Here is a 13,142-nt window from a genome sequence, read left to right as displayed (position 1 = left end):
ACCTCATGCCTTAATGACTACCATCCAGTGACGTTGACTTTCACCATCATGAAGTGCTTTGAGAGGCTGGTTATGGAACGATTAAATCCAGCCTACCAAGCAACCTTGATCCAATGCAGTTGGCCTACTGCACAACAGGTCCACGGCTGATGCCATTTCATTCCATCCTCTGTCCTAACAAGTTAGCTCACAATTCTTAGAATTATAAAATGGTTAGAAATTTAGTCTCACTAACGTCTTATATAACTGCAACATGACCTCCCAACTTCTGTACTCAATACTCTGACTGTTGAAGGACAATGTGCCAAAAGCTTTTTTGACCACCCTATCTACCTGTAACACCACCTTCAAGGAACTCTGTATCTGCACTCCCAGACCCCTCCCTTTCACTGAGTAGGTCCTGCCCATGTTAGCCTTTCCAAAATGTAACACCTTACATTTATCTGTATTAAAATCCACCAACCATTCCTCAGCCCACCTGCCCAACCTATCAAGATCCTGCTGCAATTTTTGACAACCATCTTCACTATCTGCGTTGGATGGAGTTCACAGAAGTTAAATCTGCTCTCAAGAGATATTTTAAAACAAAATTTAGTTTATCTGAACAGATGAACCAGGAAAAGACCCTAGTTTACAGAACAAATGATGCCGCTCATTTACCCAATCATGCCATTTAGCAATCATGCTAAATTAATCAATTGCGCATCTCACTATTTGGCACTTTAAGTTATTGAAACATTTATTTTCCCCCTATATCTGCAAACTATGAATCGATATTTGAAAAAAAATCAACATTTTTCTTCCCCCATAACTAGGTGTTTTTAAATAAAAGAGCTTCCTTAACATTGCTTTCACATTTTATTTTGTCATTCAAGTTTATTTTATTACATACAGGCAGCCTAGTTGAATATATTCCAACACTAGCTCTGTTATAATGATTAATATCAAAAATTAAACCAAAAATGTGCAATATGGTAATGAAAACTAATAGAGGAATGATAGGTTAGAACAAACATCAAGTTCACTTTGCACTAAGCAGCTCTCACCCATTATCAAACAGAAGACCTTAAACTCAATAGCGTTATTGATGTGAATGTGATCAATAAGTTGCCTTCTGTTATGATATCGTTAAATTTCAGCACAGATCAATGCAGGTAGAGTTGGTGTTGCTTGATAGTATTGAACCGTAGCATATTTACAACCTATGGCAAATTATTCAACATTTATTTCACTGAAGCAATATTTGCATTGGAAGGGCATGTTTAAAAAAAAATGCTATCCACATCCACTTCTAACTATTGATAAATAAATTTACGACAATTTTAAAATTGGTGGCTAAGTTAATACTGGAACAATGGCAAAAACATGGTGTAAATTTTAATCCGTCTTACTCATTAACACAGAAGGCCATTCAGGCCATTGGGTCTATGCTGGCTCACAGCGGGACAATCCAATTAGGTCCAATTCCTATCTATTTTCCTGTAGCCCAGCAACATATTCCTCTCATGCCCATTAACCCCTTTGATATACTGACTACAAGACCACATGTATGATGAGTTTGAGTATTTTTCATTCAGCTATAAAGGAAATGTGATTCCATCATCTAAAGAAGCGCCAATAATTCAACATTCAAACAGCAGTTAATATTTTTGACTTCCAATGGCAAAAGTAGCAAATAGGACATTTCCTGCTGAGTGACAAGGGTGTTACTTTGTTGCACATGTCTGTGCAGTGGTCATAACATATTTAAAAGTAAGAATTCTATTTTCCCCCACAATGTCTGAATAAGAATTCAGGTTATTCATATTTACGTTAAGTGCTTACAAGAAAATCATAAATGGTCCACACACATAACAAGTTCATGGTTTATTAATGAGTAAGGCACAATTGATATTAATGCAACTCTGTTCCTCTGCAATATTCACAAATCAACAGGATCAATCCATGTTCTCAGCTGGAAGATGGACTAGCCTTGTAATGTACAGAAAGAAAAGCAAATATTAAAAGCTCTCCAAAGTTCCTTATTTGAGATAGATTCATTGGTTTAATTTTTTTATTGACAAACGTGGATGGTATTTTCAAAAGGAATCTGCTCAGATTAGCAGGATATTTTAGCTCTTCATTTAATTTTCTATTGCACTGATCAGAAAAACACACTTCATTTCTGGGGATAGGTTTCAACAATCATTCCATGACCCTGAGAAGAGAAAATGCAAGTTATCAGCAATGTAAATAATTAATCCTTGTAATGAACACATTTACCAAGGAAAAATAAATTGATAATTAATCTTTCCCAGGATAATTAATCATAATCGTGAAGGATCCTCAGATTAACAGGGCATGCAAAACAAAGCAATCTGTGTAACAACATAGTAGCATCCAAATAATAAAATAATTTAAAGTTATGTGCCAAGTTGAAAAAGTAACAATTGAAATTTGGAAGAGGTAATTATTGCAGTTCACTCAATTAAGATGTCGAATGGTTTATCTTTAATGCCTTCACAGATGAGAAATGATGAGTGCAGTGTGATAGATGTCCCTACATGAGCTTTACTGAAGCCTCTGACAAGGTACTGCATGCTAGGCTGGCTACTCAGGAGATTGAGATTACAGAGCGAGGAAGCCAAATGGATACAAAATTGGCTTGAAGGTAGGAGACAGAGAGAGTATGGTAGCAGAGGGTTAATTTTTAGACTGACGGCCTGTAACAAGTGATTGCTACAGGGATCAGTGCTGGGTCATTGTTGTTTGTTATTTATATGAACAATGTGGATGTGACTGCAGGTTGCAGGGTTGGTAAATTTACGTATGACACTAAAACTAGTACTGTAGATGACTGTTTCCAAGAATACAACCAGATGCTGATCAACTGTGCCAATGAGCTGAGGAAATACAGATGGGAGGTTTTGTCACACAGACCAGGAAAAGACGTACCTACTCAGTGAACAGTAGGGGTCTGGGACGTGTTGAGAAAAGAGAGGCAGATACTGTGTCACTACAATAATAGTATCGGGGGTGCTCTCAAATCAAAGGATTCAAACATTTAAGAGTAAACTAACTCATGGACCAATACTTACCCTGCATTATGCAGCACAACAATTGCATTTGTAAAAAGGTATCAGAGAACCAATAATTACCAAATACAAAAACAAAACGATGCAGATGCTGGAAATTTGAAGTAGAATGCTGGAAATAGTTGGTCAGGTAACATTTATAAAGAGTACACTCAAGACCTGCCATCAGACGTCAACTAACCTAAGGATTCCCAGACATTGAATCTACTACAAAATTCAATTGTAATTCACTGAAAATAAAGCACGATAAATATTTAAATCTGTTCTTGAAGATTCAGTTTCCATCTTTAAAATATTACTAGGAAGATTTAGGGTTAGGGTACTAGCATACAGTGCCCTCCATAATGTTTGGGACAAAGACCCATCATTTATTTATTTGCCTCTGTACTCCACAATTTGTAATAGAAAAAAATCACATGGTTAAAGTGCACATTGTCAGATTTTAATAAAGGCCATTTTTATACATTTTGGTTTCTCCATGTAGAAATTACAGCAGTGTTTATACATAGTCCCCCCATTTCAGGGCACCATAATGTTTGGGACACAGCAATGTCATGTAAATGAAAGTAGTCACGTTTAGTATTTTGTTGCATATCTTTTGCATGGAATGACTGCTTGAAGTCTGCGATTCATGGACATCATTAGTTGCTGGGTGTCTTCTCTGGTGATGGTCTGCCAGGCCTGTATTGCAGCCATCTTTAGCTTGTGCTTGTTTTGGGGACTAGTCCCCTTCAGTTTTCTCCACCATATAAAAGGCATGCTCAATTGGGTTCAGATCGAGTGATTGACTTGGCCACTCACAAATTGATCATTTTTTAGCTTTGAAAAACTCCTTTGTTGCTTTAGTGGTATGTTTGGGATCATTGTCTTGCTGTAGAATGAACCGCCGGCTAATGGGTTTTGAGGCATTGTTTTTGAACTTGAGCAGATAGGATGTGTCTATACACTTCAAAATTCATTATGTTACTACCATCAGCAGTTGTATCATCAATGAAGATAAGTGAGCCAGTACCTTCAGCAGCCATACATGCCCAGGCCATAACACCATCGTGTTTCACAGATGAGGTGGTATGCGTTGGATCTTGCGCAGTTCCTTCTCTCCTCCATACTTTGCTCTTGCCATCACTCTGATATAAGTTAATCTTCATCTCATCTGTCCACAAGACGTTTCTCCAGAACTGTGGTTGCCCTTTTAAGTACTTCTTGGCAAACTGGAACCTGGCCATCCTATTTTTGCGGCTATTCAGTGGTTTGCATCTTACATTGTTGCCTCTGTATTTCTATTCATGAAGTCTTCTTCGGACAGTGGTGATTGACAAATCCACACCGGACTCCTGAAATGTTTCTGATCTGTCGGACAGGTGTTTGGGGGTTTTTCTTTATTATAGAGAGAATTCTTGTCATCAGCTGTGGAGGTCTTCCTTGGATTGCCAGTCCCTTTGTGATTAGTAAGTTCACCAGTGCTCCCTTTCTTCTTAATGATGTTCCAAACAGTTGATTTTAGTAAGCCTGAGGTTTGGCTGATGTCTCTAACAGTTTTATTCTTGTTTCTCAGTCTCATAATGGCTTTTTTGACTATCATTGGCACAACTTTGGTCCTCATGTTGATAAACAGCAATAAAAGTTTCCAAAAGTGATGGAAAGACTGGAGGAAAGACTAGGTGCTGAGAGCCCTCCTATACATGCATTAAGGAGGCAATTAAACACACCTGAGCAATTACAAACACCTGTGAAGCCATTTGTCCCAAACATTATGGTGCCTGAAATGAGGGGACTATTTATAAACACAGCTGTAATTTCTACATGGCAAAACCAAAATGTATAAAAATACCCTTTAATAAAATCTGACAATGTGCACTTTAACCACATGTGATTTTTTCTATTACAAATCTCAAATTGTGGAGTACAGAGACAAATAAATAAATGATGGGTCTTTGTCCCAAACATTATGGAGGGCACTATATATTATTTATTGAATTTTGTAATATTGAAGGGTTCCAACCCTATACATCACCCATCCATGCCCTCCAGAGATTTTCCCTGACCCGCTGGGTTACTCCAGCAATTTGTGTTCTGCACTACATTTGTAGTACAGATGTTCAACAATAAAATTGTAGGAGGTTTTTCCTCAGAACGTGATTTGAATTTCACAAGTCGTAACAATAGACCATTTTCAAAAGTTTTTTTTCCAAATATTAATTCAAATGAAAAAATAAAAGCCAAACCTGTCCTCCAGCAGCACAAGCTGTAACCAGCGCATATTGTCCACCTCCTGCGATCAGTCTGTGAGCAGCCGTTGTAACAAGGCGACAACCGGTGGCACCAAAAGGATGTCCCAGGGATAATGAACCTCCCCAACAGTTAAACTTGTCCATTTTAGGAACACCAACCTAGTTAGAGCACAGAAAGTCTCAATGTTTTATAGATTGGATACAAAAAAAGTTCACTGGTTATGTTACAATTGTGGATTACATGTTATAAGTTTCCACACTAAAAATCCAAAGAAATCTCAAGGATTAAAACTATTGATTTCCACTAGACTTTTGTTCATTATTCAGTTTCAAACTCCTACTCTTCCAAACATTATACTGAACATTTATCGGAGTACTAATTATGGTAAATCCTCGTTTTAACAGACCGCTTTATAATGTATTTCAATTAGAGCAGACGGGCCTGCCCGACAGCATCCCAGCTCGCATGGCCCCCCCAGCCTCCAACCCCACTCCGACTTGCAAGTAGTGGCAAGCCCTTCTTCACCCATCGCGTGATCCGGTTAGCATGACTGTTGGTGTGGCTCACGTTGTAGCCCCCTGGGTATAGCACCTAGTTTTAAGGGGAAACAACAAGGGGTGTTCAGCAGACTGAATCAGTCTGAAGAAGGGTCCTGATGTCATCTATCCATTATCTCCAGAGATGCTGCTCAAACCATTGAGTTACTCCAGCACTTTATGTCCTTTTGTGTATTAACCATCATCTACAGTTCTTTGCTTCAAGTACACACAATGATAATCCCCAACTCGGTTATAGCGGACAATCGGCAATAACAGACACCACTCCCTCCCTCCCCCCCCCCCCAAATGATCTGATATAATAAGGTTATAATATACTAATATTTATTGAATATGGAGATATGGAGATATCCAATCTCAAGTAAAACAAATAGTGAAACCTCAGACATTCTCAAAGTAACAAACCATGCCGATTCAACATTTGACTAAGCATTTAGCTATGAAATCAAACAAAAATATCAATTAAAGTAATATATCAAAACAGTAATATATTGTGTAAAGTGTCTTATTCCAAAATGAACAAATGTCTTGCCAATCTGTAACTGCAAAGATGTGAGCTTTTATTAAAATCAGCTGAACAATTGGTCATATGTGCAAGTCCAAAGAGTAAGTCCACTTTGAGATTTGTATATACATGACACTCTTGTGCAGAACCGAGGGAGCATGGCAGAATCAGAGTATGAGATATTAAACAAATCTCTGTCAGCCCTCAAAGATACACAAACAAATCCAGCAGCACTATTTAATAATAGAGGTGGCCATCCCTAATTGGTTAAAAGTTAGCCAATGCAGTAATGAGGTTTAATCTTAACTGCATTCTGAAATAGCCAAGCAAGCCACTCAGTTCATGATCAGAGTTTGGCAATTCCTGAGAATGATTAACGATAAAAAAATACCGAAGTGTGCTAGTTTGCAGAACTAAATACAAGTTCAATTTAAACATACCTTTGAATTTCTGCCCATATATGTTTTTGCAAACCACTCAGAATCCATAGCTTTCATATTAGACAGGATTTGTGCCTATTTGGGGCAGAAAAAAGTTACCATTCATTGCGATAGATTTATATAAAATATTTATAATCAATCTGCATACTACATTGATATCGCACAGGTGTTATGACAATGAATTGACTGAGAAATTTTGCAGCAAAATAACAATTATCACCCAATATTTCTATTTTCTTAAGTTTTCTCAAACAAGTGATTAAAAAACTATAAAATTATGCAGAAAAGCCATCACCCACATCATAATTCAAGTGAATGTTAATTGTGACAGAATTGGATACTTCTATCTACAACAGTAAAATTGCTACAAGATCAAAACATTGGCAAATGAAAATTGTCACTTATTTCTGCACAGTCCATGCACATTTAAAAAATACTATTTTATGTTGGTTTTATGAAAGGATAGTTGAGAAAACAGTCTTAAAGGAATCAACAGTTTCCCCAATTCACATTCGTATCAATTTATTTCAATTCACACCCTATTTATTGAAAATAAAAGTTATTTTTAAAAGTACCAGCAGTTGCTGATAAGAATTCTGCCAACTGGGTTTACATTGAAAGTTAAAATAGTTTTGTGTAGAAACTGTTCAATTGGTAATAACCAAAACTGGAATGGATTTCGAACATGACTTTTCTGCAGCTTTTCATCAATAAGATATAAACTTACAGCAAATGCTTCATGGAACTCAAAAACATCAATATCATCAAGCGTCAATCCAGCTTTCTCCAAAACCTTAGGAGTGGCATATGTTGGCCTAGCATTTAAAAAAAAAAGCATTATGGAAAGAAATCAGCTAGAAAATAAGAAATTAAATAACTGGGAGTAATACTTACCCAAGCAGCAACTGGTCTTTTGGATCCTGGGAGACGTACACAAAGTCCCTGAAAGAAATTAAATAGTGCTATGTTTATCAATCAACTGTAGCACCACCTGATGGTCAGGCCACTTCCTGAGCAAACCCTCAGCATTCCACTGGCAGGGTCTGGTGACTTAGTGGAGTCACGGTTTTTTGGGGGAGGGAGAGCGGGGACAGAGAGGGGGAGTGGTGGGCAGAGAGGGGGAGCGAGAGAGGGGGGGGGGGGGGGGGGAGAGGGGGGAGGGGAAAAAAAAGAAAAAATGCTGGTGTGTGCTGTTCGCGGTTTCTCGTGTAAATAAAGATTTACTGACCGGACCAACTTAGCGTCTCGTCTCATTCTGGGCTGGACCGTTCTGAGACCTGCAACACCACCGTCTTTGCAGAATTCAGTTGTTTTACACTTTGTTGCAATTATCATTATTGTATGTGTACTATTTACTCTATGAGCTTTATCTGAACTTTTGTTACTCATGTATATGACAATAAACTAAATCTGACCCTGTGTATATTTCTGTTTTAATTCCTCACAGGTAGAAAAGGAATAGCATTATTACCTTAGATAAGCCAGTGGTTTGTAGCCCAAAGCCAGTGCTTTATCTTCAGACATTAATAATACAGCTGAAGCACCATCCGTCTGAAATGAAGACCATTAAAAAAAGATTTATTGAATACAATCAAATAAGTGTTTGCTGGCTCCAAATAGATCAATCCCATCGGTCCCACAATTCCATTTTTGTCTTATGGCCTTGAAAATCTATCCAATTCCCCATTGAAGGCACAAATTGATTCTGCCATATTTAAAGACCATAAATATTGAATAAAAGAAGTATTCCCTCACTTCCCCTTGAATCTCTTGCTACCATTTTAAATCTGTGCCCTCTGATCCTTGAATCATTTGCTAAGGGAAACTGATTATTTTTAAACCTGAATAAACCAGTTGTGATCTTGAATGCCCTTCTCAAACTTCTTTGCTCCAAGGAGCAACAGCCCCAATTTCTTCAGTACAACCTTGCAGTTGAAATTCCTCATTCCTGGAATAATTAATTACTGGTGATATTATTTACATGATTTAACTGTAAAATAATCCCCGAGGACGTCCAAATCTGGAAACGGTAAGTATTTTGTCTCAATTTCCTAAACACATTAATTAAAATAATTAAACAGTAAGAACCAAGGTTTAAATGTTGCTAGGGATTGGGGTGCAGAAAGAAAATACAGGCACCCCTACCCTATGTGTTTGGGTAACAGAAATTTGCCCTTGAAGAATTTACAAATCACTACACTGAAATTTGAGATATGAAATAAAATTAGCTCGGACAGAATTCATGTGCAAAACAATAAGCAAAATTAATTTCAACTCGCATTTCTTGACATGCATGTAGATATGCTTTGTGTTATGGAAAATCATGACACAAACTATTTTCTAGGAATGCAATTTCTCTCTTCTACCTCCCCACCGTAATGCAGGGGTCACCTATATTCAAAACTAATCAATACAAACATGAAGTCCAATGTTTATTGGAGGTGGAGAAGTAGAAAATCTTGCAAGGTCAGGTTCACTGGTCCTCCTGCTCAATCTAATGCTAGGACCTAGCATCAGGGCAGCATAGTGGCGCAGCACTGATTGCTATCTTACAGCGCCAGAGATCGTGGTTCGATCCTGACTATGGGTGGTGTCTGTACGGAGTTTGTAAGTTCTCTCTGTGGGTTTCCTCTGGGTGCACCAGTTTCCTCCCACATTCCAAGGACATGCAGTTTTTTAGGTTAATTGTCATCTGTAAATTGTCCTTAGTATGTAGGATAGAACTAGTGTACAGGTAATCGCTAGTCAGTGCAGACTCGGTGGGTCAAAGGGGTTGTATCCACACTGTAACTAAATTAAAATTTAGACACAAATTAACAATGTAAGCAATTACCAGGAAAGAAGCATTGGCAGCAGTAATGGTTCCATGTGGTTTGATAAAGGCTGGCTTCAATTTTGCCAGCTGTTCCATCGAGGATGGTCTAATTCCATTGTCTCTGGTGACAGTGTGACGGCCTGATTTAAAACAGGAAACATAAATAAATCATTCCGATCTACTCCAGATTGCTTATCCCTATAAATCTTTTACAGTAAGTACAATTTTATCCGTTTAATATTTCTCTCTCCACAGCCGAGTATTTTCTGCACATTTTGGTTTTACATAAGATTCCCAGAGAATGCGTTATTTTACGAGGAAAATGTTTGGTTGGTATTAAGTTGTTTATTTGGTCGATATAAATCTTTTGTGTCACAATTGAGAAACAAACAGACAAATATTCTGCAAGCAACAAAATCCGATTGCTGAGAGCACACTTGCTCTTATTTGTGACCCCTGGTAAGAAAACATGTTGTGGTTCGATTAGCTTGTTGGAGCAACTGATAGGTCCTTTGAGATTACATAAAAAATCCATGGTAGTTTCAATCTTTTGTACAGGTATTAGCAGTCTTTGTTGCTTTAAAATCTGAGCATTGAAATCAATCAAACTTTGTAGCACAGCTCCAAACATGCACTGTGAGCAGAAAGTAGGCAAGGTCGATAAGTCCGTACAGTACAAAAAATGAAAAAACGTTTATAAATATTGGTTGTAGAAACATTATTTGAGATGGATTTAAGTGCTATCCAATTAACTTAAAAGGTTGCAATGCACAATTGAAGATCAATAGTAGGCCATACATTCTGCCATTCAGGAAGATCTTTGGACTCAAATCAACATTCCTGTGCAATTCCCATTGTGCATTCAATTCTACTGATTTCAGCTTTGAATGTCAGCATTCACAATACACTCAATACGGAAGTATCACCTTAACTCAATCCTTAATGGCTGACCTCTTAACCCTGTGATTATAAATTCCAATGAACATTGACCATCCCACTGAACTTCTTATTCCAGTAATAATTCTGCTCAGTTGAACACCGAAGGGTAAAACTATCCTTTCTTGGGAATAGAGACTAAAGTACTTCAAGTGTGGCTTCACTAAAGTTCAGTCTAACTGCAATTGTATCCACCTCTACCACGTCCTCTGGTTCCATATACTCACAGCCCTGTCCCCTTTAAAGCCAAGGCTCTTAGATTTTCCTCTCTTGGAAAAAATACTATCTATATCCCTCATATTTTATGAATAATCATATCATATCATATGTAATTTAAATGCTTAAAGTAATAAATGAATATATATTTATCACACCTAGGTAGAATATTGCACTTGGGAGAATATTGCACTTTAAAATGTAATAAATACTTTAAAATAAATTAGTGGCATTTCTCATGTCGTGCAAATATTTGAGGAATTTAGAGTCGGAGTACAATGTAACAGGCAACCTGTGTCTGGCGAAAATCTCTGCCAATGCCTGTGCAGTCTTTTCAGCCGTAGTTGATTTCATCACTGCATAGTATCTGCTGTAGTAGTCTACCACTACCATAATTGATTCACCTGTTGGAAGTGGTCCAAGAAAGTCAACAGCTACGCCAAGCCATGGTCCTGTTGGCAACCCTGTACTTCTAATTGGTTCTGGTGGGTTGCTCCTGCATGTGATTTGGCATCCGTGGCAGGTCCTGACAAATTTTTCAGCATCTCTGTCACAACCAGGCCACCATACTTTGCTCCGCAAATTTTGTTAGGTACCAACGATGCCTAAATATCCTTCATGAGCTAATGACACGATCCTTGGTCGTAGTGCCTGCGGGATCACCAATCTGCTGCCTCTAAGCACACACTGACCAATTACGCAAAATTAATCTTTTATGGGGACATATGCTTTGTAAGGGCATTGATCCCATTGCCCACTCTGAATACACTCTCTGATATCTTTGAGTTCACGATCATGTTCTGATTCCCTTTCGACTTCCCTCGTTGTCACAGCTCTAGGCGTTGACTGAATTGCGACAAAGCGCACAAAGTTCTCTGCTGCCACCTCTAGAGTGGATGTTGCTCTCAGCTGTTCATCCTTCAACAGTCTCAACAGCGGGTCCGCGATGTTTGCTTTCCCAGCAATGTGGACTACTTTGCCCTTGTACTGTTGGAGTCTCAGCACCCAGCGTTCTATTCTGGCACATGGCTTAGACCTTGTTGAATAGATCACTTCCAGCGGCTTGTGATCTGTAACGAGCTCAAATTCAATGCCGTACAAGTAAGCATGGAACCTTTCACAGGCCCACACTAGTCCTGGTGCTTCTTTCCCTGTTTGAGAATACCATCTCTCCATGCTGGTTAAAGATCGACTGGCATATGCTATAATTCTGGGTCCATCTGCATGTGTCTGAACCAGCACTGCCCCCAAGCCGACCAGACTAGCATCTGCTATGACGTTTGTCGGTGCAGCTGGATCATAATATCCCAAGGTTTCTGCACTCATTAGGCGGTTTCAGGGCTTTGAATGCCAGTCTCTGTTCATTTCGAAACTGGAACGGTACATCTATCCTGGTCAACTTTCTCAGCAGATCTGCCAGTGTAGCAAAATTTGGAATAAACTTTGCACAGTAATTGACCAATCCTAGAAAGCTCCTCATTTCGGTTGCATTCTGAGGTTCACGTGCATCTGCAACAGCTTTCACTTTAGCCTTTGCCGGGTTCAGCCCATCACTTGTGAGTCTGTGTCCCATGAAATCCAGCTCAGAGATGCCAAACTTGCACTTGTCTTCATTCACAGAGAGAGCTGCTTCTTGAAGTTTAGTCAACACTAGCTTCAATCTCCTGTCATGCTCTTCACGAATTGATGCATGGATGATGATGTCATCCGATATGTTTGCTGCTCCTGGTACACCCTGAATCACTGTGGATTTCATACTAATAGATCTCAGGGGCAGCATTGATTCCAAACATCAGTCTTTTGTACCGGTATAATCCGCAGTGAGTGATAAATGTTGTCACCTCCCTTGACTCTGGATGTAATTCCAATTGATGATATCCCCACTTGAGATCAATTTTGGAGAACACTTTACTGGTTGATAACTTGTAGAACCTCATCGATCGTCGGAATTGGGTGTCTTTCTCTGATTATTGCTTCATTGGCTCTCCTCATGTCCACACACAGTCTGATATCATTATTGGGTTTCGGCACTATCACTACTGGACTCACCCATGGTGTTGAATGTTCAACTCGCTCAATAATGTCCTGATCAATCAACTCCTTGATTTTAGCTTGTACTTTTCCACGAAGTCCAAATGGCGTTCTCCGCACTGGTTGTGCTCTCGGCTTAACAGTTTCATCAATGGCTAACTTCACTTGCCGGCCTTTCAATTTTCAAACCCCTTGGAATACGGAGTGAAATTCCTGCCTCATGTCATCATATGACTGCACTGAATTGACATGCACTCCGATGTCAAACACTCCCAGCTCTCGAGCTGTACTTCTACTGAGCAGGGGTTCTCCTTTCTATTCTGTCACCATGAATTC

At 38.8% G+C, this 13,142-nt stretch overlaps 1 protein-coding gene across 2 annotated transcripts in view; it reads right to left on the bottom strand.

Annotated features, from left to right (window-relative positions):
- Nucleotides 1-855: 855 nt before the first annotated feature.
- hadhb (hydroxyacyl-CoA dehydrogenase trifunctional multienzyme complex subunit beta) overlaps nucleotides 856-13,142 on the bottom strand; it is a 31,116-nt gene continuing 18,829 nt past the window's right edge. The window contains exons 10-16 of one of the 2 annotated variants that reach the window (XM_078399407.1): nucleotides 9,642-9,763; nucleotides 8,280-8,359; nucleotides 7,703-7,750; nucleotides 7,536-7,623; nucleotides 6,809-6,883; nucleotides 5,300-5,464; nucleotides 856-2,197 (exon numbers count right to left, since the gene is read on the bottom strand). In XM_078399407.1, the coding sequence (XP_078255533.1) occupies nucleotides 2,159-2,197; nucleotides 5,300-5,464; nucleotides 6,809-6,883; nucleotides 7,536-7,623; nucleotides 7,703-7,750; nucleotides 8,280-8,359; nucleotides 9,642-9,763 (617 nt within the window). In that variant the 3' untranslated portion in view covers nucleotides 856-2,158. The remainder of the gene's footprint in view (nucleotides 2,198-5,299; nucleotides 5,465-6,808; nucleotides 6,884-7,535; nucleotides 7,624-7,702; nucleotides 7,751-8,279; nucleotides 8,360-9,641; nucleotides 9,764-13,142) is intronic. The other variant, XM_078399406.1, reaches the window with a different exon arrangement.

This window comes from Rhinoraja longicauda, chromosome 5 (genome assembly GCF_053455715.1).
Source record: "Rhinoraja longicauda isolate Sanriku21f chromosome 5, sRhiLon1.1, whole genome shotgun sequence".
In the NCBI taxonomy this organism is placed as follows: domain Eukaryota; kingdom Metazoa; phylum Chordata; class Chondrichthyes; order Rajiformes; family Arhynchobatidae; genus Rhinoraja; species Rhinoraja longicauda.
The sequence above is the reverse complement of the archived record's forward strand: the minus strand, read 5'-3'. Positions and strand labels throughout refer to the sequence as shown.